Source organism: Thermobia domestica, chromosome 18 (assembly GCF_964235325.1).
Source record: "Thermobia domestica chromosome 18, izTheDome1.hap1.1, whole genome shotgun sequence".
Taxonomy (NCBI): domain Eukaryota; kingdom Metazoa; phylum Arthropoda; class Insecta; order Zygentoma; family Lepismatidae; genus Thermobia; species Thermobia domestica.
Genome location: NC_137471.1, coordinates 21,529,472 through 21,553,277, shown reverse-complemented (window position 1 = coordinate 21,553,277; position 23,806 = coordinate 21,529,472). Strand labels below are relative to the sequence as shown.

Sequence of the window (23,806 nt, the reverse complement as noted above, 5' to 3'; positions counted from 1 at the left end):
TTCATTTCGGTATTGTATATTTTGGCGCATACTGTATTTCTGCACTTCTTTTCTCCGGTCACAATTACTCATTTATACCTATGTCCGGGCATGACCAGCAACTATGGTCTTAAATCAGCCACGTACAAGGGATGACGTTCCTCGACGAACCCACTGTCCAGGGAAGGGGAAGGAAACGGCCTGGGACCTGTATGTAAAATACTATTCCGACATTTGCTTGGTGAAGAAAAAAACTTACGGTCACTGGCCTGAAAAAGCTGTTACATCTTTTTGACCGAGTGTCCCCATCGTGTATCGAGCCCAGAACAGCTTGTACCAAAGGCGTATGCACTTCAGAAAAAGAATCCAACTATTTTGTTAGTAAGGAAAACAAAAAATGCATAAAATAAAATAGCTACATAATTTAATAACAAACAACAAATCCATAAACTCGTTTATTAAGAAACACAAGCATAAAGGACAATCCACAAAAAATGTTATTTCCCCCCTCCCCAGCCCCAGCATCTAAGAGTTAATGCTCCCTTCGAAGTACACTATGCTGCAAATGGTAAAAGAAAAATAACGTTTCCATTATCTTTCAACACATGTATAATTATATATATATACTTATATATTATCGGCATAACAACAGATCCGGACACTTAACAATGCGCAGACAATCTAAGACACTCTTTAGGTTAAGATTATTCAAAATAAAATTCACGCCAACTTTTTTTTTTTTTCTTTTTTACACCCAAAATAACAGGTGAACAAAAGACAATACAGGGTCCTGGGAAAGAATGGAGGAGTTTCGTGCGACTACTGTTCAGCAGAGATGGCACTTGGGTCGTTAAATGATGCACCGTTTAGTTTGGCAACTCAAATAGTTCATTCAATGCAAAAACAAACTGAATGCTCCTGGAATCAACTATATTATAACAAAGTTAAAGTGCGTGTGCCATTTATGTTATTCGTTTTCACACATAGATCGACGCCATGGAAACATCTACCTTTAAAATTATCTTTCCAGCACGGTTGGGCACCCTCTCACTTTGCTCGTATTATTTCACATGTTTTGGAGACCAATGGATCGGACGCAAGGGCTCATTCCTTGGCCTCCACGAAGCCACGACTTCACACCACTGGGGTTTTATCAAAGATACTGTGAAGATGAAATGAAATCTTTTTGAGTTTTACATCCCACGATTATGCCGCTAGGCTAAATGAGACTGTTATGATTAGAAATGATGCAATGAAGAAAGTGGGAAAACGGTGTTTGTCCACCACAAGGTTCACTTAGCGCGAGCTGGGATCGAACTAAGGACCCCATGCACCAGAGGTGAACGCTCTACCCCTGAGCCACCGCGGTCTCAATATCAAAGACATTGTGTACGGTGTTAAAATCGACGAAGTGAAACCACCTGAAAGCAAGAATCAACAAAGCAATTGCCAGACAAGCACCGGTGTGAAACTGATCATCGCTTGGATGTGTGTCGTGCTGTGAATGGTGCACACACAGAAACATATTGATTTACAATGCATTTTAACATATTTTTGTCACAATATATTGGATTATAGTAGCAGTGCATTGGTTTTAGTAGCAAAGAAGTATTGTACTATTTGAATTTTCGAACAAAACAGTGTATCATTCAACCATCCAATTCCCATCATTAACTGCAACACCAGCTCCAAGAAACCCCACCAATTCTTTCTCGAAGAACGTGTATTAAAATTTATGAGAACATAATGCCCAGGAACAGAATATTAAAGAATTTTAGATATTCTATTTTCTACTGAAAGTAATCTATGTCCAAAACCCTTATCATTCGTATTCCACGATACTTCTTTTTTTAGACCGATACATACTATCAGTTTTTATCGCCTTTTTTTTATTTATTTTTTTTTTAAATAAATAAAAGAAGTGTGGATTTTACTTCGACTCTTTAAATTAGGGCAGGGTAGCGCATTACCTCTGAGAAAAAGAAAGTAAATGAAAATTCAAAAATATACTAAAATTAGAAACCGTTGTGAACACTTACAAGATGGCAGATATGGTCTAAAGAATGAACGACACTTGGCAGCACCAAGTTGTAAAGGCATAGAGGGCGGAGTAGTCTTGTAAAAACGGCAGCACCGCTCGCAACATGTACCAAACAGGACAGCCGTGACAGAAAAGACAGAATTACCTCCGTACATAAGCTGGAGCCAGACGCAAGTATTACCATACTACATCTTTTATTCTCCAGTAAGTTTCGATACGTTTGTTCCTTTCACTCCGAAAACTAATAAGAGAACGCTGTTATAATGTAAGACACTCGACACCCTGTTTTAGATTAGTTGCAAAGATCATATTAAACAAACTTTTGCTGACAGTTCTCAGCACTGTCAAGTCATAGGTAATGAAAACACACATTTACACAAGTAAACACTAACTTCTTGAGGTTTCAAAGTACTTGAGTCCAGTATAATACTTCACAGTACTTAAATCCTTGAACTGAAGAAGTAATTTCCATAAATTCTATCCTACCTAAAACCTTTTTCTTTCCTAGGGCTTGAAAACGCTGACAGCTTTCAGCGAAAATTTGGCGCTAAATGTGTGTTTTTTTTTAATATCATCTATAAGAGGATACAGAAAATCAAAGCGAGTTTCTTCTGAGTATATTTAACAGAACACTGCCTCTATTTGATAGATGTTTCAGTAGCGTCGCCATTTTCACATTCCTGCCCAACTTTCATGTAACATTCCACATTAGTGCTGCCACCTATCATTCACACTTGAAACCATGGCTATCGTTGTTGCAAATTTCCAGGACTATCGCGACCTATTTCTAAATTTTTAGGATGCTTTTTTCAAATTATTATTTGATTTTCCTTCCTACTTCGCATAATAAACTGAATTTCCTGATACCAGGAGATGTCAACAAGGTGATGTATATGGTCTATGAATCGCGTCATATTACCAATCTTTCTGGTTTCTGAGACTGGACTTGGCTTCTTCTTAACCTTTTGGACCAACTAACTACATTTTGTTACTCTCAGGTAAATCTTCTGGTGACTAAGTAACTATATATATATAACGTGGTACGGAAGTGGGCGTACCCCTAATTGGTGTTTTCTGACAGTTTCAGGTTTTACCCACATTTGTTTGGTAACACTGCTTGGCATTGTCTGGTAACATTGCTTGGAAGAAAATGATATCAAAGACGGTTGTGATACAGCAAGATGGAGCACCAGCGCACTTCGCGATTCACGTGCGCATTTACCTGAATCAGACGTTTCCTAACCACTGGATTGGAAGAGATTGTACATCTTCACCTGCTCCCTTTGCCTGGTCTCCAAGAAGTCCCGATCTGTCGACACCAGACAATGCTCTCTGTGGTTTCATAAAGCTACAAGTAAGAAACACCCAATATCACACAACGCAGGAATTACCAGCAGCAGTGGAACACGCCTTCACCCTCGTGACTCGGGAGCATCTCTGCAAAACATCTGCGAGAACTTGGCGCAGAATTCTGCTGTGCTACGACATGGATGGTGATCATACCGATGTTTATGACTCTTAAGACTGAAATGTAACTGTATACAGACATTCTTCCATAATTAACACTATACTGTTGAGACTAAAGGGAGGGGGTACGCTTCTTCCGGACCACCCTATATATAGCTACCATGGTCTAAATGTATTAATACTGTATAAACATTCATATTTTCCCATCAAAATCTGTTTTTGGTTGGTTAGTTCTTACTAGTTAACATATGCCTATTATTTTTATGGCTTTTTGTGGGGAAAAAAAGTAAAATAAGGAGGTAAGGAAGTTCATTTTTAATTTAATCCATGCTACAGAATAATATATTTCCAATTAAAAAAAAAAAAAAAAGAAAAAGAAATATTGATAATTTTCTATTCCTCACCTCCCAACCCCTCTTCGTTGATTCGGTGCTTTCTTCAATCGGCCTAAGTCCTACATGTTGTGAATCGCTATGCCATTCTGAGTATTTTGCTTCTTGTTTCAAAGTGTCTACACCAAATATTAGGAAATCAGATACAAACATTTTGAAAGTAACTATGAATAAAATTGTCTTTTTTTCTCAGATCGGCTTCAAACCAAGTGTCTCAGCTGGCGAAACAAGATTTGAATTACAAAAAGTAACTCCCTAGTACCTTAGAATGCTGCGTTGAAACTGAAAAATTCCGGACCTCCATTTAGATGTGGACTAAGTGGTAATCATTTAAGAACATGGGTGACATTTTACTGAATTACTTTACTATATCATCTCATATCATACGCTACCCTAACCTAACCTTCGATAAGACAAAAGAAAACTGCTACTCTCCTTACGCATTGTTCAAAATAATGTCCGCATTTCCTACTTTGCCGGTAACATGTATATAATATTGTTCACAATAACTCATTATTAGAGGAATCGTCATTCATGAAGCCATTATATTGTGACATAAAGCGGCTTATAAACAAGTATTAAGTAATATTTCTTTTGCATAGAACAATAGCCATCAGCTAGCATATATATATATGTATACGGTATTGTGTATTTGTTTTAATTGTTCACACAAACAAAATCATGTTGCATGTACGTAATACATATATAGATATATTAAAACATTGCGTCATTTCTTTTGTCATTATACCTTAAAATATTTTCTTTTTACTTAAAAAATACATCAACAAATTGTAAATTCTTTGTTCTTTCATGGAAATATCACCAAAAAAACTCTAAACGTACTTTTTTTTTTTTTTCAAATGTGAAAGCTTGCACAGAATGGAAAAATTAAGCTTTTTTCTCTTTTGTTTCGGGGAGGTTGTTCCTTTCCCAAATAACCACATTATATGCTAGCGTCTAATACAATATGTATGTATATATATATATAATATATAGTAAACAATATTTCTATACACAACGCTTTATGTCATCAAATAGACAACAGAGACAGGAAAAAAAAAACTACTGGTGTTATCTTGACTGACTTTTTTTTTTTTATGAAAAGTCTACTGCGAACTATGTTATGTATATTATTTTTTTTTTAATATTAAAATAAAAAAAGAAGAAAGAACAGTTTCTGATTGCCACATTTGATTTTGTTATTGTTGTAAAAAAATATTCTTGGTTTTCTTTTTCACGTAGAAACCTAATTCATTTGACAAAATATATTTACACTCCTCGCGGATAAAGTTTAAGAAAAATGATCAAGGATTTTTAAAATTCTTTTTTCCTTGAAACGAAATAAATAATATAAAAAAAAAAGTTGCACAGAATTTTTCTTCATTTCTAATGAATTAAGCCATATCTGTGTTTTGATTTCACACAAATTAGAAGTAGTTTTCGTGGAGATTAAATGATAACTTAATAATAACTTCCAATGAAGCCAATCTAATAACATACATCCGAGGAGGAGACCATGTAATAATAATAATAGTAGTAGTAGTAGTAGTAATAAAAATAGAGGAATCCACCATGCTGCAAATATTGCAAGTTGGAACTGATTTTTTTTTAATTTTTATTTTTTTAATATTTCGCACTAGGCAGTAATCATAGTGCTTCCGTTTGTGATGTCCACAGGCTTCTGCCACGGCCACAACTATAACCACTGCCCTGCTAATTCTGCCGTGGCTTTCTGTCAACCGGACCCGAAAGCTGCTTCAAGTCACTTTGTCGTTCTTGCATCTGATCAGCGCCTGCAGATACGTCAACTGAACTGGCTTGTGAAGGGAAAGTTGTTGCAGGGCTTCTTCCAGCGGAAACCACTTGCGTTTGCGACCTAAGAACAAAACAAGGCAACACTTTAACCTTCTTTAGAACCAATGAATTGACTTCCTTATCTTTAAGGTATCCGCTTAAATTATTTCAAGGTAATAATTAAAACTAATCTATATATTAAAATATGTTTGTGGTCAAGACAGTTTTGTGTGTTTGTGGCAGGGTTGAAAAAAAACATGTTTTTTTAAAAAAAAATCATAAAAAACGTTTTTTATGTTTAAAAAGTTTTTTTTTTGTTTAAAACGTTTTTAACGTTTAAAACAAAGTACTTTGTTTTAAACAAGAAAAAAACATGTTTAAAACGTTTATTTTGTTTAAAACAATAATCTACATAAGCATATATATTACATTTTTACACTCTTAGGTACTGCTTGCCATCTATATTCAACCGCTAGATCAAATTTCGGGAACTTCCCTAATCTCGATCCGCCCAAATGTTCAATTCCGGAGAAAAAATCGGGATTTTCCCGATCTCCGTTCACAGAATATGTAGTTTAGTTTCTTTGTGTTACGTTCTACTGGTCGTCTGCATTCTTCATCTTTAAACTCCCATTGACGCAACTGCTGTGTCAGGGCTTTAAACCTCAATGGCTCAGTCTTAAACCACAAATTAAGGCTGGAAGATGGTTTTGGTACTAATTTATTCCTGAAAGATGCAACTTTCCTGGTGTGCATTTTATGTATGTGGGAGGAGGGTAAATATCGTGTTTTTTTTTTTTTTTTTTTTTGTTTGTTTTGTTTTCAACAGTTTTTTGGGGGCCGTTCCCCCTCTTGGGGGATAGATTCATAAAAATTGTTACATGAAGCAATGAAGTAGGTTACTACACGGTAATATCGTGTATTTGTACCAGGGTTGGTTGGTTTAAACCAAAAAACGAAAAATGTTCCTAAAAGTGTAAGTGTTTGTAAAATCTTGATGAACACACGTTTGTGGGTTATCACGTTTCACTCCCGTATATTATTCGTATTATATTCAGACCTAAATTCCCCATTCATTTCTCAAAAAGATTATACTGCATAAGCAACTTTATATATATATATATATCGGGTGTTGCAAAATAAGTGTTACAACTCTTGGGAGGTGACTCCTGCCACTGAGAGAAGAAAAAAAGTTCTCTTCAACTTTCTGCTATCGGACATAGTTTCAGATCTACAAGGTGCCGAAAGCGTGGGAAAATGACTTTCGGACGCCAATAGTTCGGAAACTATCCAACATAAAGAGGACGGGTAAAAAATTCACTAAAGAAGTCATGCCTGCTCTATTGAATTTTGTATGTTTCAGAATCCTACCATGCACGCGCAAGGGATTCCCCAAAGGAACGTAGGGAGTCCCGGATAATCTGCCAAATGAAACTTGTCTAAATAGATATGAATTGATAGGCTTTCTACCAGGTAACAATAATTCGTTTGTATTAAGTCGATATCTGGATCAAATACAAAATGGCGGACACCTTCATGCCCGTTGTGTGTGGTTGCATAATCGCCAGGTACGGATGCTGGCCAACAGTGACGTTCTGAGTATTAATTGTAGTGAATTTGCACTCAAATGCTCTAGAAAGACATCTGGAGTGTCGGTAGAGCATAACAGATGAAGCAGGGTGATTCACATGTGTGAAAACACTTAACGAAAAATGCCCAGAAATGCACTCATACTCAGTAAACGTGAGTTCAAAGCGTCGGAAATATAAAGATTAGCGTCAAAAACATGAAAGCCATTGCCAATTCACCAATAATATTCCTTCAAACCGATGCAATATGATGTGCACGGTTGCATACCAATAAGGATGCAACAACTGAGGCCAAGTTCAAATTATGCAATTGTACTCACAAAGAAACTGGGTAAACTAAATTAATGTCACTAGTGGGATCGCATGATCGATATTGAAATGTGGCCAATGTGTGTGTTGATATCAACATGTAGCTGATGAACAAATGTCAACATGTCGCACTACTGCTGGGACATCGTCCCACGTGCGAAAAATAGGAAAATAACTACTCGGGTCTTGAATCTGAGGCCTTGGGCTCACAGTAGGATTGGAAACTGCGAACACGCGAGCAAAAGCGAGCGCTCTAGTCCTGAGGTTCGAAGGAGCCTCACTTTCTCTGTATTCATTTCTTCGAGGAGTACCCACTTTGTTTGGGAAGCCCTCTTGTACAGCCTCCCGACATACTTGTGTGTTTCATTTTGTTACTCCTACTGCACAGTTGTAAACAATCAGAGCTTTAATATGTTTCTTGCTATTTCTCATGTCGTTTTATTTTCCATATGTATGGTGCTCCAGCTGTAGTGTTAAATGTGCCAAATCGGTTCATTTTCGTCTTTGTTTTGGCATGTGCACTGCGTGTAAGATACGAATTTCTGGAGGTATTTTCCTATATTTTGAGTACGTCATATGTCTCAGAAGACGTGGGACATGATACAAGTTTGTTATTTTCACGCTCTATCGGAATTTGAACCATGCAATAAGAGATTTCTTTTTATGTGTCGACTGTGGGACAATGTCCCAAAGAAAGAGGGACATTGATACAATCTTGTTCTAGTTACGTTCTACCAAAAGTTGCACCAGATGTAATAGCAGAATGTACAACGTTATTTTCCTAGTTTTCGCACGTTCGCACGTGGGACAGTGTCCCAGCAATAGTGCGACATGTTGACATTTGTCCATTAGCAACATGTTGATATCAACAACCGTGCACATCATATTGCATCGGTTTGAAGGAATATTATTGGTGAATTGGCAATGGCTTTCATGTTCATGACGCTAATCCTTACATTTCCGACGCTTTGAAATCACGTTTACTGAGTATGAGTGCATTTCTGGGCATTTTTCGTTAAGTGTTTCCATACATGTGAATCACCCTGCTTCATCTGTTATGCTCTACCGACACTCCAGATGTCTTTCTAGAGCATTTGAGTACAAATTCGCAACAATTAATACTCAGGACATCTCTGTTGGCCAGCATCCGTACCTGGCGATTATGCAACCACACACAACGGGCATGAAGGTGTCCGCCATTTTGTATTTGATCCAGATATCGACTTAATACAAACGAATTATTGATACCTGGTAGAAAGCCTATGTTTGTTTTGTGATTTTTTTGTAGTTGTTATTATTGTTTTTATTTAATTGCAATCAAAGAAAAATTCTAAATATTGTTTCGTTTCAATGTTTACTATTGATAAAATACATCGAAATGCCGTACTTTTTGTGTGGGGGGAGGGGGGTCAGACCCCACGAGAGACATTTAGTGAAATGAGAAGTCTCTTTGGTATTTACTTATGTATAAATGAGTCTGAGCCAAAGTGGACTCAAATAATTCGTATCTTTATTCACTTTTGTTACTAATATGCAAATTAAGTCGTTGTATTTCTTTAATTTGGACCAATAAAAGTTGCTGTTAACTAACTCGAACTAAATTAGTTCTGTACTCCGTAGTACTTTGAAATTGTCCATATGTAATTCTGTATAATGGTTTCACTTGTGCAACTGTTTATCTTTTTGTCCTTCTGAAATGACTCTTGACAGTTATATTAAGAAGCATGTAAAGATCAGTGCAACGTATTTTTATCAGGAGTCCTTCGTGAGTGAGTCGGCAGACGTATCGCATTTGTGGCCAATTAGTCCTGGTTCCGAGTTCAAATGGAGGACAATTTCTCTCGGATGTAACTCGAGAAACGATTTTTATTCCGCTTTAAGCTTATGTGATCCCTTCCAGCATAACCCGGTTGTTGCATAATAACATCAAGGCGAAACAAACTTATTTCTGTCCATATATGATATGAATATATAGAGCAAATTATTTAAACCAAAAGAACCTGGTTTAAACCAAAAAAACGGTTTTTTGTTTTTTCAATAAAAACCATGGTTTTTGCCAACCCTGATTTGTACTTCTTGCTTATTATGGGGAGCAGGGAGGGGACAAAGTTAGCCAATTTTTGGAGTTTCAGTTTTTCGACGTAAATTACATTTATTTTTACAACAAGCATCAATAGCTCAGTCCTTAATTAAGCTAGAAAGGTGATTTGGTACCAAAGTATTTTTGAGAGATAAAGCTTTCCGTCACTTGCATTTTATGTATATACTGGGTACGTATGTACGGCCGAGAGAGGGAGGATGAAGTTTTTTTTTTCATCAATTTTTTTTTCATCAGGTTTTGGCGGGTATTCCTCCCCTCTGTGTGGTACATCCATAAAAATTGGTATGTGAAGCAATGAAGTAGTCCCCTACATGATAGTAACCTGTATGTGTACTTGTTGTTTATAGAGGAAGAGGGGGTCAAATTTGGTTAATTTACATTTATTTTCGGGACGATCCCGTATAACACAAGATATATTTCACTGAAGTGGTCTAGAAGCATAATTCTTGTTCGTATACATGATGTGTGCAGCAAAAATGATTTGCATAGGGACGTGGTACTATAGTGGGGGAGGGGAGAGAATGTCTAATTCAATGAATGTTTTTCTGCGCATATTTTTTTTTTTTTTTAAATATTTCCTACATAAAACGAATTCATTACGCAATGGCAGCAATGGCTACCATTTCTTATATTATTGTCACAAGTATGTGGCCTACACATTAGCATCATTTTGTCAGCGCAGGTAACTGCAAGGGTTGCCAGGGCCCCGCAAAGTCAATATTTTCATATTTTTAATGATTTTTTATGTCTGTTCTTTTTCTACGAATACGGCGGGAATTTCACGCATATTATCTCGTTGGAATTTGTGGTCTATAAGCTTTTCAATGGTATATATCTCATGAAATGTTCAAATACTTCACTTGAACTTCTGTTGGTTTAGTTATAAGCACACTGATGTGCAGAATTTCGTTCAGTAATTGCTGTTATAATAAGAATATAACTCTGCTTGTAATTTACTCCATGCACAAACCCTGCGGAGGATGGGTTGTTTGTTAGAAAATTAAATTAGCTTCTTCAATCTGATATTTTAGTTGTTTTAAACATGTCCAACCAGCATCGAAAAAAAACACGTTTAAAACAATTTGTTTAAAACGTTTAAAACAAACTGAATGAAACAACAGCCCTCGTTTTAAACATGTTTTAAACACTTGTTTTAAACATGTTTTAAACATTTTGTTTTAAACATATCAACCCTGGTTTGTGGTCAGTTCTTTTCACAATAATATCTCGGAAACCACAAGCTTTACAAAGATGCCGCTTTCACGGATCGATTGCAAATTTTGTGTACATTGTTCAGTTTTAACTGAATATTTAAAAAATGGCCGTTATTTCTTTATCACATTTTTAGAGGTACACTGGAAGTATTGAAATTTTAAAAATAGTAAAGCATCATATCCTACGAGTTATACATTCCAACACCAAACAACCGTATAGGGAGTAGTGTAATTCTCAGGTGTTGTTTCATGCCCAAATAATAATAAAAAACGGATAACCATTTCTCTAGGAGAAAAGATGAATTTTTGGAAAATGAAATGAAATTTTTGAGTTTTACGTCCGACAGTTATGCCAGTTAGGCTAAAGGAGACGGTGATGATGAGAGATGAATGACATAGTGGAATAAAGAAAGTGGGAGGAAACGGGAGAACCCCGAGAAAACCCATGCACACGATGTTTGTCCACCATAAAGTTCACTTGGTAGGAGCAGAGTTTGAACTCGGGACCCTAAGCACTAGAGGTGGAGTTTGGATTTTCTAATTCATGTATGATTAGTGTTTTCCTTCTTGCATGCAGTCTGTAATAAGCAAATACATTACACACACAATTAATTATGTCAGTGACATCTTAAACTGAAGAAATGGTTATCCTTCGTTTTCCATTATCATTTGGCCACGCAATAAACATAGGAGGGATATACTAACCTCATATACAAATATGTGGTGTTAGACTGTAAAACTCAAGAATATGATGCTTCACTTTTTAAAATTTCAATACTTCCAGTGTACCCCTAAAAAATGTAATAAAGAAATAACGGCCATTTAAAAAAAAATATCCAATTAGAACTGAACAATCTACACAAAGTTTGCAATCGATCAGTGAAAACGGTATCTTTCTAGAACTTGTGGTTTCCGAGATATAGTCAACAGAATTGGCCACAAACATATAAACCTAGCATTTTAATATACAATCTTCCAAAAGTCCTGCAAAAAAGTAAAAAGTTCAAACTTTGTAACCATTTATTGTATTTGTACAAAACTTTTAGTGAACTTGTAAGAAAGTCTTACATTTTGTTTCATCCGTAATACTCCCAATCACATCACGTATCTTCTTCCGGACGTCCTGAACATCTTTCGGTGTTTGCTTGTAAACTTCTGTCTTCACATGTCCCCAAAGCCAGTAGTCACAAGGCGTGAGATCTGGCGATCTCGCGGGCCAATTGATTACTCCTCTTTACTGTTCAACCGTGCAAGCATCATTTAACAAAACTCACTTCTTATGTCACAGTCTTCTTCCGTCAATTCCTGTACCAAGTTTCAACTTGTAAGGCTTTGCCTTTATTTCCTTACGAACGATATTGTGTAGCGTTGTCATTGGCACTCGCAGCTCCAAGGATCTGCATTTCTTTGAACTTCGCAACACGCTTTCCTGCACGGACTGAATCACATCAACACTGGTTGTTGGCCTTCCGCTACGAGGCAAGTCCAAGACACTTCCGGTAGCTAGGAACTTATCGTACCATCTCTTGATACTTGAACCTGCAGGTGGTTGTTTCTGATATTTTTTGTCGAAATTTTCTTCTCACCAAAACACTAGATTTTAACTCACAAAACCACGCCACACACTGCGCTTTCTCCTGAGCAGACGCCATCTTTGTCACGTGATTTGCGGTTATGACGTCAACGTTTACACCCGCCCATTGTTGCCAACAAAAATTTTAACATTTCGACTAAACATTACAAACAAAATACAAAATTGTAAGCAGTACTTTCAAAGTTACAGCTTTTTACTTTTTTGCAGGACTTTTCAAAGACTGTATAGATAATTATGTGTTCCATACGCTCAATAACCAATTATTTCAACATACTCTGATGTCTTCTTCAGTAAGCCTCAGCTAAGGACACGTTTATTGGAAAAATTTAATAATATGATCAGTTATAAACTTAGCATTACACCTCAAAAGCATTTGAACTCCCATCAACTGAGCACTAACTCTGCATAAATTTCTTTAGTTTCCACATACCTTGTAACTAGTAGTTTTGGCGAATTGTGGTTAGTCGTTTTCTGTTACGAGTGTGTATAATGTACACCTAAGTTTTCGTAGAAGTAAACGTTCGGCTCTCTCGGTATCCAGTATATATTAAAACTACCCACAGTAAAACCTGTCTTCAACGGACTCTTTATTAAACGGATATATTTCATGGTCCCATGAATTTACTGGCGAAAATCGTATTAAATACCCTGCGTTAAACGGAAATCAAAACAAGCCTCTTAAAGGAGAAGTTCAAGAGTGCATGAAAGGTTAGATATACCTATATTTTTAGCAAAACAGACAGTAATTTGCAAAGCGAAGCAAACACGACGGATCTACATGCTTTGAGAATTATACGGAAATTTTGAAAGGAAAAGAGGAGGTGGAGGAAGAAGAGAAATAAGGCATTGAGTTGGAAGGAGAGTGTAGGCTAAAGACTTAAAGAACCTGTCGAAGTTTTAAAGGAACGGCAGTAATTGCCTTACGTCAAAATGACAGCGATATGCTTAGTGTGGTTTGTGTCAAGTTGAGCAGCAGGGTTGGCTGGTTTGAACCAAGTTGGTTTAAACCAAAAAGCGAAAAATGTTCGTAAAAGTGTGTGTTCGTAAAATCTTGATGGACACATATTTGTGGGTTATCACGTTTCACTCCCGTATATTATTCGTATTATATTCAGACCTAAATTCCCCATTCATTACTCAAAAGGATTATACCACAAAACAACTTGTATAAGTTTATGAATGTTTCTTATGTGAATTTTTTATAGTTTATTATTATTATGCAGTTGCAATCAAAGAAAAATTCTAAATACTGTTTCGTTCTAATAATGTTTAATATTGATAAAATACATCGAAATGCCGTACTTTTTTTTGAGGGAGGGGGGGGGGATCATACAAACCGCACGAGAGGCATTTATTGAAATTAAAAGTATTTTTGATATCTATTTATGTATAAATGGGTCAGAGCCAAAGTGGACTCAAATAATTCGTATCTTTATTCACTTTTCGTACTAATACGCCAATTAAGTCGTTGTATTTCTTTAACTTGGACTAATAGAAGTTGTAGTGAACTAACTTGGACTAAATTAGTTCTTCTGTACTCTGCAGTATTTTGAAATTGTCCATATGTAAATCTGTATAATGTTTCACTTGTTCAACTATTTATCTTTTTGTCCTTCTGAAATGACTCTTGACAGTTATATTAACAAGTATGTAAAGATCAGTACAACGTATTTTTTTATCAGGAGTCCTTCGTGAGTGAGTCGGCAGACGTATCGCAGTTGTGGCCAATTAGTCCCAGTTTCGAGTCCAAATGAAGGACAATTTCCCTCGGATGTAAGCCGAGAAGCGGTTGGATTCCGCTTTAAGCGTTATGTAACCCCTTCCAAAATAACCCGGTTGTTGCATAACACCAAGGCGAAACAAACATTTCTGTCCATATGTGATACAAATACATAGACCAAATTATTTAAACAAAAAAAACCCTGGTTTTTTGGTTTTTCAATAAAAACCATGGTTTTTGCCAACCCTGTTGAGCAGACAAGCAGCAATGTATACAGAAAACCTTCCTTGACTATTGGAAAAGTTAACGGTGTATACAGTTATTTTTTTCTGTTTATTGGAAATTTTGCGTGTATTTATTCGTAGTAGAAATAAATACTGTATATTGAAAAATGATAAAACCACAGGCAAGTTGATCGTGTATGTGCTTGTTCATGCAAGTGTCCGCCAATCACGATAGCGGAAGATATCACGTGACTCTCCTCCGATTCGTACTTCTAGTAAGTTGAACAGCAAAAAAATTCTTCCAACATGCATGATGAAACAAATCTTTCAGGCATGTTGGTCATGCAAATGTGTGCGTCTATGGCCCCCCATCACAAAACCAAATTTCTATAAAATCTAAAGTAAAAGTTTAAGCAGTTCAGCTCACTTACTGAATCAACGAAGATGATTGGATTGGATTCGATTTTGAGTTTAACGCCCCCTTCAGCAGCGAGGCTATATGAGACGTGGACCTACTGATTAACATGGAATCCGAACCACATGAGCTCCCGCCGGGAATCGAACCGGGCCTCACACGCCAAAGGCACGTACGCTAACCGCTTAGCCACGGAGGAGCTCAGTTCAAGAGTCGACTTCTCACCCAATGTAATATCAAGGATTCGAGAGAGGGCAAAGGAAGAAATGCAGGCAGCGTCATGTCCTACTATATTGTAAGTTAAATGCTGTGTATGAAATGAAATGAAATGAAATTTTGAGTTTTACGTCACACAGTTATGCCGGCTAGGCTAAAGGAGACGGTGATGATGAGAAATGAATGAAATGCAAGAATGAAGAATGTGGGAGGAAATGGGAGAATCCCGTGGAAACTCACGCACACGGTGTTCGTCCACCACATAGTTCACTTGGCGGGAGCAGAGTTTGAACCCGGGACCCCATGCATCGGAGGTGAACGCTCTACCACTAAGCCACCGCGGCTCCCGTGGAATGTGTGTGTGCAAAAATGGCGTAAATTTGGGGCTTCAGATTCATTCCAGTGTTAAATAGATTTTTCGAAGAACGCACCGGGCCAGTCCATTCCTGAGATAAATGATGGACCAAAGACATGTGTGCTAACCAACAGAGGTTATGGAACCACAGCCTTACACTCTTATGGCGACAATTACGGAAACTAACTATACTAAGTCATGAATTATTAAAATTACCAAGTTTAACTTAAAACATTGTAATGTTACTCCATACAATAACTCTTGAACGAAAGCGAATTTTGGAATTCTGTTTTTCGCAATAGACAACTTGAACAAATATCTCGACCGAACTCCTTAACGAACTAAGTCGTTATCTCTTCACGGATAACAGTGGCTATACATATCATCATTTCTTGCTATAGAAACAAAAAGTGTATGATTGTAGAATGGTAAGAGTTACACCGTGCAGTTACATAGCAGGAAACATCCTACAGCTGATGACATCTACCGGACAAAATTACAACTTCTAGACGTGATTCTATTTACTGTCGTTAGCAGAGTATATTATATTTTTCTTACCCATATTTCGTGAATCTTCCCATTCTGGCATTTCTTCTGTGACGGCAAGGACGAACACCTCCGTTCGATGTTTTCGTTCTCGATTCTACGAAAATAAATAAATAAATTAATAATACATATGTATTTCATCTACGGAAATAATAATTATATATATATATATCACTGTGTATTGCGAGCGGTAATTATATTTAGATAGAAATATTAGTAAAAAGCTAGTACTTACCGCAAACCAAAGTATTCCTTTAAGTAGCGCTTTCGGAAAACACTGTTTCTATCATCAGGTTAAAACAATTCGAAATGAATTTAAAAACATGGAAAAGAAATATGGACGGCTTAAAAAACATGAAGCACACGACTTCTTGTCAAACAAAGGTCCACACATTTCCCCGCCACTTACTAATTACTGTTCAGTGTTTTAATGTCTCCTTCCAATCGACGGAAATACGTGATGAAAAGATCACTATGTGCTTCAAATTCATTTCGAACTGTTTTAAGCTGATTGAAACAGTGTTTTCCGGAAGCGCTACTTAAAGGAATACTTTGGTTTGTGGTGAGTACTAGGTTTTTACTAATATTTCTTTCTAAGTATAATTACCGCTCGCAATATACAGTGATATATTAATAGTTTTTTTTAAAATATACTATTATTTCTTTCTAAGCTATTCATAATATAAACTCTTCGCCTATGATACAATTTTTTACAAATGTATCGTATGATTTACAGTTTCTTCTAGATTTTAGCAGAAGAAAACAGAACTATGCACAGAAAAATACAACAGCTATATAAAACTCAGAAAAAATTCGACAACTATATAAAATCACTTATTTTCAATAAATGTGTACAACACGTACATATCAACAAATAAAACCACCGTACAAAAATAATCAAGAGTTATCTAAGAAGAGTAGATATTTTATAAACAATTGTACAGTTTCATCAAGACTATTCATAATGACGGATATGAACCATTATTTATAAAATATCGACGCTTTTCAGCTACGCCAGATTACCAATACATTATGCGTGAACCGATTTCTTTAAATATATTATAAATTACAGCTTCAGATTTGATAGGAATTATTGCGTAATTATTTCGTCTTAGTTCACGTAGCAACAACTTCACCAATGATAATAAACCTGAATTGTGGTGTGTGTAAAAAAAAAAAAAAAAAAAAAAAAAAAAAAAAAAAAAAATAGTTTTAGTGGTGCGTCGTTTTATCCTATCAAAAACAGGATGCCACTTCCGAACATCCTATATATACATAAACAAGATATTTTGATCATAGCAGATACTGAAAATCACACTTGGGGCAGTCCACATATTACGTAAAGCGGCAAAAAGGTGGAGGGGATTCGGCCTTGTGTTCCTATATATAACAAGGGGTGAGGAGGGGTTTCCCCTCCTAGTTACGTAACGTATGTGTTGTTGCTGTAATTTTTATTTTTATTCTCAGGTTTAAATGTAAACTTTTAAACAAATAATTTTATTCTTTTTTTTTTATACAAATAAATAAATATTGCATTTGTTTTGGGAAGTTCCGATCATATAGCCTATATAAAATGAATAATGCAAAGAGATTCGAAGATGCTACTAGACACTAGCATGGATAGTAACAAACCCTGCGTATATTACAATACAATAAAACTCCGTTCTGTGCTTATCGCAGCACTGCATTTAACCACACGCTTTTCTGGAGTTAGTTGTTAGTGATCGTAACCACCGCTTGAAAATGCCCTCGCGTTCCCACTCGTATCGCTATTTCTGAGAATATTATTTAAAAAAAATTGATCTGAATCATTACCCACTCTATTCTTCCAAGGGTTTCGCATGTGAAACAGGAGAAATTCATTTTCATGAAACTTTTTTCCGCGACGGAATGATTCACGCTTTGCAGAGCAACGTAAGATATTAAAAACCTAATTTGTCGGATCTTCATCTCGTACTAAATCTTTGATTTTTGGATTTGAATATTTTCTGCAGAAAGCGAGTTTATTCGCATTCTGGCAGTGATTTAGGTCAATAACAATTTGAAAAGGGGTAAACTGAAGTCCAAAGAAGATACTCGAAAGTTTGTTCTCAAACGAGATGTCCTTGCTCATTCACGTGTGCAGCCACTTCGAATCTATGGTCGACGAGGAAGAGAATATCTTTGCATCGTCGACACTGGCCAACTTCAAATACACGAAGCGTCCTTGATCCCGGAAAAAGAGGTCGATGTCAATTTTTTAGAGCTGTTGTACATGCATTTTCCGCCAGTATTTCCTTCTTGTCAATCATGGTGCCCTAAAAGAATGGGTGCGATCTCCTTGGGAAAACGACAGTATGCAATTTCGAAGAACTAAAACTGGTTAATTAAACAACCGTATGGGGTTAAAATATTATTACGGTACTATCATTTTCTAATACTTCGATTTGTTGACGAAAAAACACTACAAATATATTCGAAAAAACACTACAAATATATTCAGAATACAAGCGTTTTGTAATAAAACGTTCTACCATTAAAAATAGTTTTTTTATTGTACTAACCCCCAAAATAAGCACAATTGGTGATACGTAACAAGGGGGAAAAATTGGTCCAAATAGCGTTACGTAATATGTGAACGGCCACTTACGAACTCTATAGCTCAAATAATCGGAAGTCTATAGCCACAGAAACAAAATATTTCCATTTGATACTATGTTAAGCCTCATTAGGTCAATCCATTCCGGATTATTTAAAGATGTGAATTGACGCATGCTCGTAATAATTTATGAACACACTCTTATTTACTACAATTAACATATTAATGTACTATTAATTACCGTTTCGTTGTTCCTTGACACCTTCCTTAGTAGATCTGAACAACTTATATTGAACTCACCTCACTTCTTATATTGAACATTTCGACTGGCACGATTTCGTATGGACAGTACACAATGACGGATGTCAAAAATCGGATAATGTAATAAGTGAAGGAAATAACAGATTTAACTAAATGGTCTATAGGTGCGAATTAAATTATACGAAGAGTGAATGTATCTCTCAATCATGTGAATTTCTTCTACTAGAATCATCATCTTTTGGAAGTTTTATTGCTGTGAAAAACTTATGCACAGGATCTCTTTGATGACAGGTAATTTTGTGCTAGCGCCTTTCTATTCCAAGTGTGCCCTCGGAAAATATGTGAAACATACTTCAGCCTCATCCCCATCGCCCTCTGACGGAGGAAACCCTCCCATTTCTTAGTGGAAAGAAGTGAATGACGTCGGCTGTGTTGCCAATTTGTCATTCAGTCGTTCAGTCTTGACGAGTGAAGATCGTAGGCTACTTTAGAACGGCTAACAAGGCAGTGCACAGCGAAGTCCGTGAAATAATTCATTGTGGCAACGCTTCTGCATCCAACAATTGAATCTCTGCCACAGTAACTTGTCCCTCTTCTTTTGAGGGAGAGTATGGGAAAAGACACATCGACAGCAGCACCAGAAGCGGCACAGTTGAAATAGGCTCTAGTTTGTAGAATTTTTGCTCACTTCTAAAAGACACTTTGTAAAACGGAATAACGACGTTAATATTAATGGTGCTGCTAGGGTATGATATTTCAAATTTATTCAGTTAGAAAATGCAGAATAACAATGCTCTAGAAATTTCTAGCCGCTGAGGAAGACAGAGGCCTTGCCGAAGCTGTCGGCGATATTTTAATCAAAATATTAGAAAATCTTCTTAAATACTGAATATTAATGTGTATCAATCAACTTCATAAAGTAATTAAAACAATGCAATACAGTCGTTCCTGGGAGGTGTAAGACGCAAAAACTATGCCTATTGTTTTACCATAGGAAGCACTTAGCTAGACGTGCAATTAAGCCTGGCATTTAAATGATGTCTTAGTTCCTACGCTCGTTGTAAGATGCTGAATGCAATATTTAAAATATAAGTACTGTAGCATCACTTTGATTTTTCTGTATTTGTAAAAATTGTGAAGTTCAATGTTCAAATGTCAATTAGGCCAACGTACCAAGAACAAAGAAGAATATTTGAAAGATAAAACAGTACAAAGGCATTACACTCTAAAAGAATATAAATGCGAACGCGTAAATATGTTGTAATGCGGAACTGCTAGAAAACACTGACATTGTAATTTCCTGTGTGTTTTCAAGGAATGCTTCGTTGAATCACGAGCTGTCATAATTTCATCTACGCACACATATTAAGCAAGCCCTGAGGTGACAAACCATCTGACATTAAAATAAGAAAGAAAGAACCCAATTCAAGAATAAGATGAACAATGAAAACAAGGAAGTGTAAATTTATATAAAGCATTATGATTGGGAGAATTTGTAGTCTTTCCCAACGGTCTTTCTGATTATTAGTCTTCGGGTTGTTGGTCACCACTCAGTCAGTACAAGGCTTACTCTTCATTGTTTTGAAAGTTGATTTGGAGTCAGAGACAGAATGTTAGTTTATTCAACATTTACAGTCGTAATCCAAGACCAACAGACAGCTCTCAATTGAATCAAGACACCATCCAGAGGAAGAGAACCGCCATAACTGCTGTCACGTAGGAGTCCTTCAGGTTCCTCACTGCAGATCAACAGGAGTCACCAGGTCCATTACTCCGGAGACCAAGAAGTAGTCTGAGGTGTTCTAGTACCAGTTGGAATAGACAGGTTAGTCTTGCTCATATGTGATGTTACGTTCCATGGCAAACCGTGTACTCTGTTAAGACAACTTGAAAACACACATACTCGAACATCCAAAGAGAACTGAAGTCACATTAAACTCACTCAAACTATCGCATTCATGTTTTTCATTTGTACACTACATAGCAAACCGAAATGGGGTTAGGCTAATTTGGAGTTACTACTCACAATAGAGTAAGAATAGAAATCGCTCACTCTCATTAGTATTGTCAATAATTAGTTTCCTCCCCTAATTCATACCAAAGAGTGGAAGCGAAATGGTGGAGGCGCTTCCACCATTTCGTTACCAATGAAATGGTATTAGAATTACTTTAGACCTAATGCTACTTCGCTTAGAATCGAACTCCGGACGCCTGCACTATTTCGCTCCTTGTGCTCTAGAATTGTATGCTACAGTACGTAACGTGATCGTTACAGAGAGGTTACACAATTTGAAATTACTCATATTTCACGAGGTAACTGTACAAAATATGCAGTAAATACTAGCATGTATGAATGTAAATACAGTTAAAAATGTAAATATAAGCTAATATCAAAATATTACACTGTGTTCAAATTACTGCGGAAATTCCCTCTGTAAAGAATCAAAAATATCGCTGGGAGATATGTTTCTCTGGGTGTGTACTGTAAATTATACTGTAAGTAAGATAATTTTCTGGTCAAAAGTAAGTATCAACCTCCTGTAAAAATCCCTTAATTCGCATATTGTCCTAAAAGTTAAACTAATGCAATAAGAAAGTGCGAGATTATTATTAAATATTGAAAACGGAAGCGAAACAGATGAAAGATGACTGTTTATGAATTCCTTGGAAAAAAAATCTGTAGTGTACATCCTGCGACCATAGTTTCTTTTCGATATTTATTCTACTATCCTGTGCTGAATACATGTAAACTGAGGATAATTAGTCCCTATGTCCATAGAAAACAGAGATCCCTTCCATAATATTACACATATTTTTGTCGGGACAAAAATCTATCCGTATTGTGGAGATGTACGTTAAGGAAAGTTTCACTATATCATGATTAAAACAGCGTACACTGCATGAAATAAGTTTTCATGCGAAATATACTCATTTAATAGTACATGTTAAACCTGGCGTATGAAATAAAATGGTTTTCATACGAAATGAAACCCTCTAACATCTATAAAACTTAGCGTCTAGACAAATTAACACTATCTACAACCAACATTCTAAAACAAACACCAACCTCAAAAATCCCCAAACTGCGCCCCAATTTTCCCCGAACTCCTGCTTCTTCCATGACTTCCCGAATAGCTGCCATGCTGGGTTCCTCCTCTGGTTCCACCCCTCCGCCGGGTACAATCCAAAAGTCCGGACGACTAGACGAGGACACCAGTAGCACCTGAAACAAAGTAATTATATCATTAAGCAGTTCACACTTCTCCTAATATTCCGTTTCCTTTTACCTAGCCAGCATAACCACGGGACATAAAACTCAAAGATTGTATTAATATTGTGACATGAGTGCAAAATCTATTATTCATGTCAGTGATGGCTGATTTATAAAGAACTGCGGTTAAGGACAAAATAAGAATCATACTTTGGGGTAGATTTTCCATTTTCCTTCCCCCTTTTTTGCAAGGGAACTGTTGGCTGAATAAGCACAAGTCATAAATTTCTGACGCTAGTCTATTCTGCTTCTCATTTTATGTTTCTAGGCCATTTAGGCTTTGAGCAACGAACATTTGAAAGTAACTAAGAAATCTGCATTTTTTAATAGCATAAATAAATACAAGTAATAATAAATTGGGACGATGTCTACGTCCTTGTCTTGCAGAATGATCTCGGTAACTTACGTAAGAAAGAAAAAAAAGCGACGTTCTGTCTGGTAGAGAGTTTCGTCCCTTCTTGTCTTATAAAAATTTCACAAAGTTCTTGTAAGTCTTTTCTCTAAAATGTTTCCAGTGTACCCTAAGTCTGATATTCCTCGGCACACAAAGTGGCTTCAAACGGGGATGGATAGTACTCCATAGTTCATAGCAACCTCAGGAGACAAGTTTTAAAAGAATATTCCGCCGCTCATGGCAGCTCCAGGAGTTGGTATTAGAAGGAATCTTAGTAGCCCATGGCAGCTCCAGGAGCTGGAATTAGAAGGAATCTCCGTAGCCCATGGCTGCTCCAGGAGTTGGTATTAGAAGGAATCTCCGTAGCGCATGGCAGCTCCAGGAGTCGGTATTAGAAGGAATTTCAGTAGCCCATGGCAGCTCCAGGAGTTGGTATTAGAAGAAATCTCCGTAGCCCATGGCAGCTCCAGGAGTTGGTATTAGAAGAAATCTCCGTAGCCCATGGTAGCTCCAGGAGTTGGTATTAGAAGGAATCTTCGTAGCGCATGGCAGCTCCAGGAGTCGGTATTAGAAGGAATTTCAGTAGCCCATGGCAGCTTCAGGAGTTGGTATTATTAGGAATCTCCGTAGCCCATGACAACTCCAGGAGTTGGTATTAGAAGGAATTTCAGTAGCCCATGGCAGCTCCAGGAGTTGGTATTAGAAGAAATCTCCGTAGCCCATGGTAGCTCCAGGAGTTGGTATTAGAAGGAATCTTCGTAGCGCATGGCAGCTCCAGGAGTCGGTATTAGAAGGAATTTCAGTAGCCCATGGCAGCTTCAGGAGTTGGTATTATTAGGAATCTCCGTAGCCCATGACAACTCCAGGAGTTGGTATTAGAAGGAATTTCAGTAGCCCATGGCAGCTCCAGGAGTTGGTATTAGAAGGAATCTTAGTAGCCCATGGTAGCTCCAGGAGTTGGTATTAGAAGGAATCTCCGTAGCCCATGGCAGCTCCAGGAGTTGGTATTAGAAGGAATTTCAGTAGCCCATGGCAGCTCCAGAATTTTGTATTAGAAGGAATCTCCGTAGCCCATGGCAGCCTCGGGAGAAGCTCTTGGTAGGTGAACGATCATTGAACTGATACTTTCCTCATCTCGCCGTCTTCTTTCATAGCCATCTTCTTGGAGGGAGTACCCATGAAGGAATAGTTTGCTTTTTTCGTAGTTTTCCGAATTCTCTTTGCTTCTGTTTGGAGGTGTAATCTCCTTCTGTCGTCTACTATTGTTTATTTATGACTGTAAACAGACGTGTTTGTAGGGAAAACATGAGCCTTGCAATGCGTGTGGGTATACGTATCCTTACAAT

At 36.9% G+C, this 23,806-nt stretch overlaps 1 protein-coding gene across 1 annotated transcript in view; it reads right to left on the bottom strand.

Annotated features, from left to right (window-relative positions):
- Positions 1-575: 575 nt before the first annotated feature.
- Positions 576-23,806, bottom strand: part of Aps (diphosphoinositol polyphosphate phosphohydrolase 1 Aps) — a 28,425-nt gene continuing 5,194 nt past the window's right edge. Inside the window, exons 2-4 of the mRNA XM_081746116.1 lie at positions 21,863-22,018; positions 15,969-16,053; positions 576-5,755 (exon numbers count right to left, since the gene is read on the bottom strand). Of these exons, the coding sequence (XP_081602242.1) occupies positions 5,637-5,755; positions 15,969-16,053; positions 21,863-22,018 (360 nt within the window). The 3' untranslated portion in view covers positions 576-5,636. The remainder of the gene's footprint in view (positions 5,756-15,968; positions 16,054-21,862; positions 22,019-23,806) is intronic.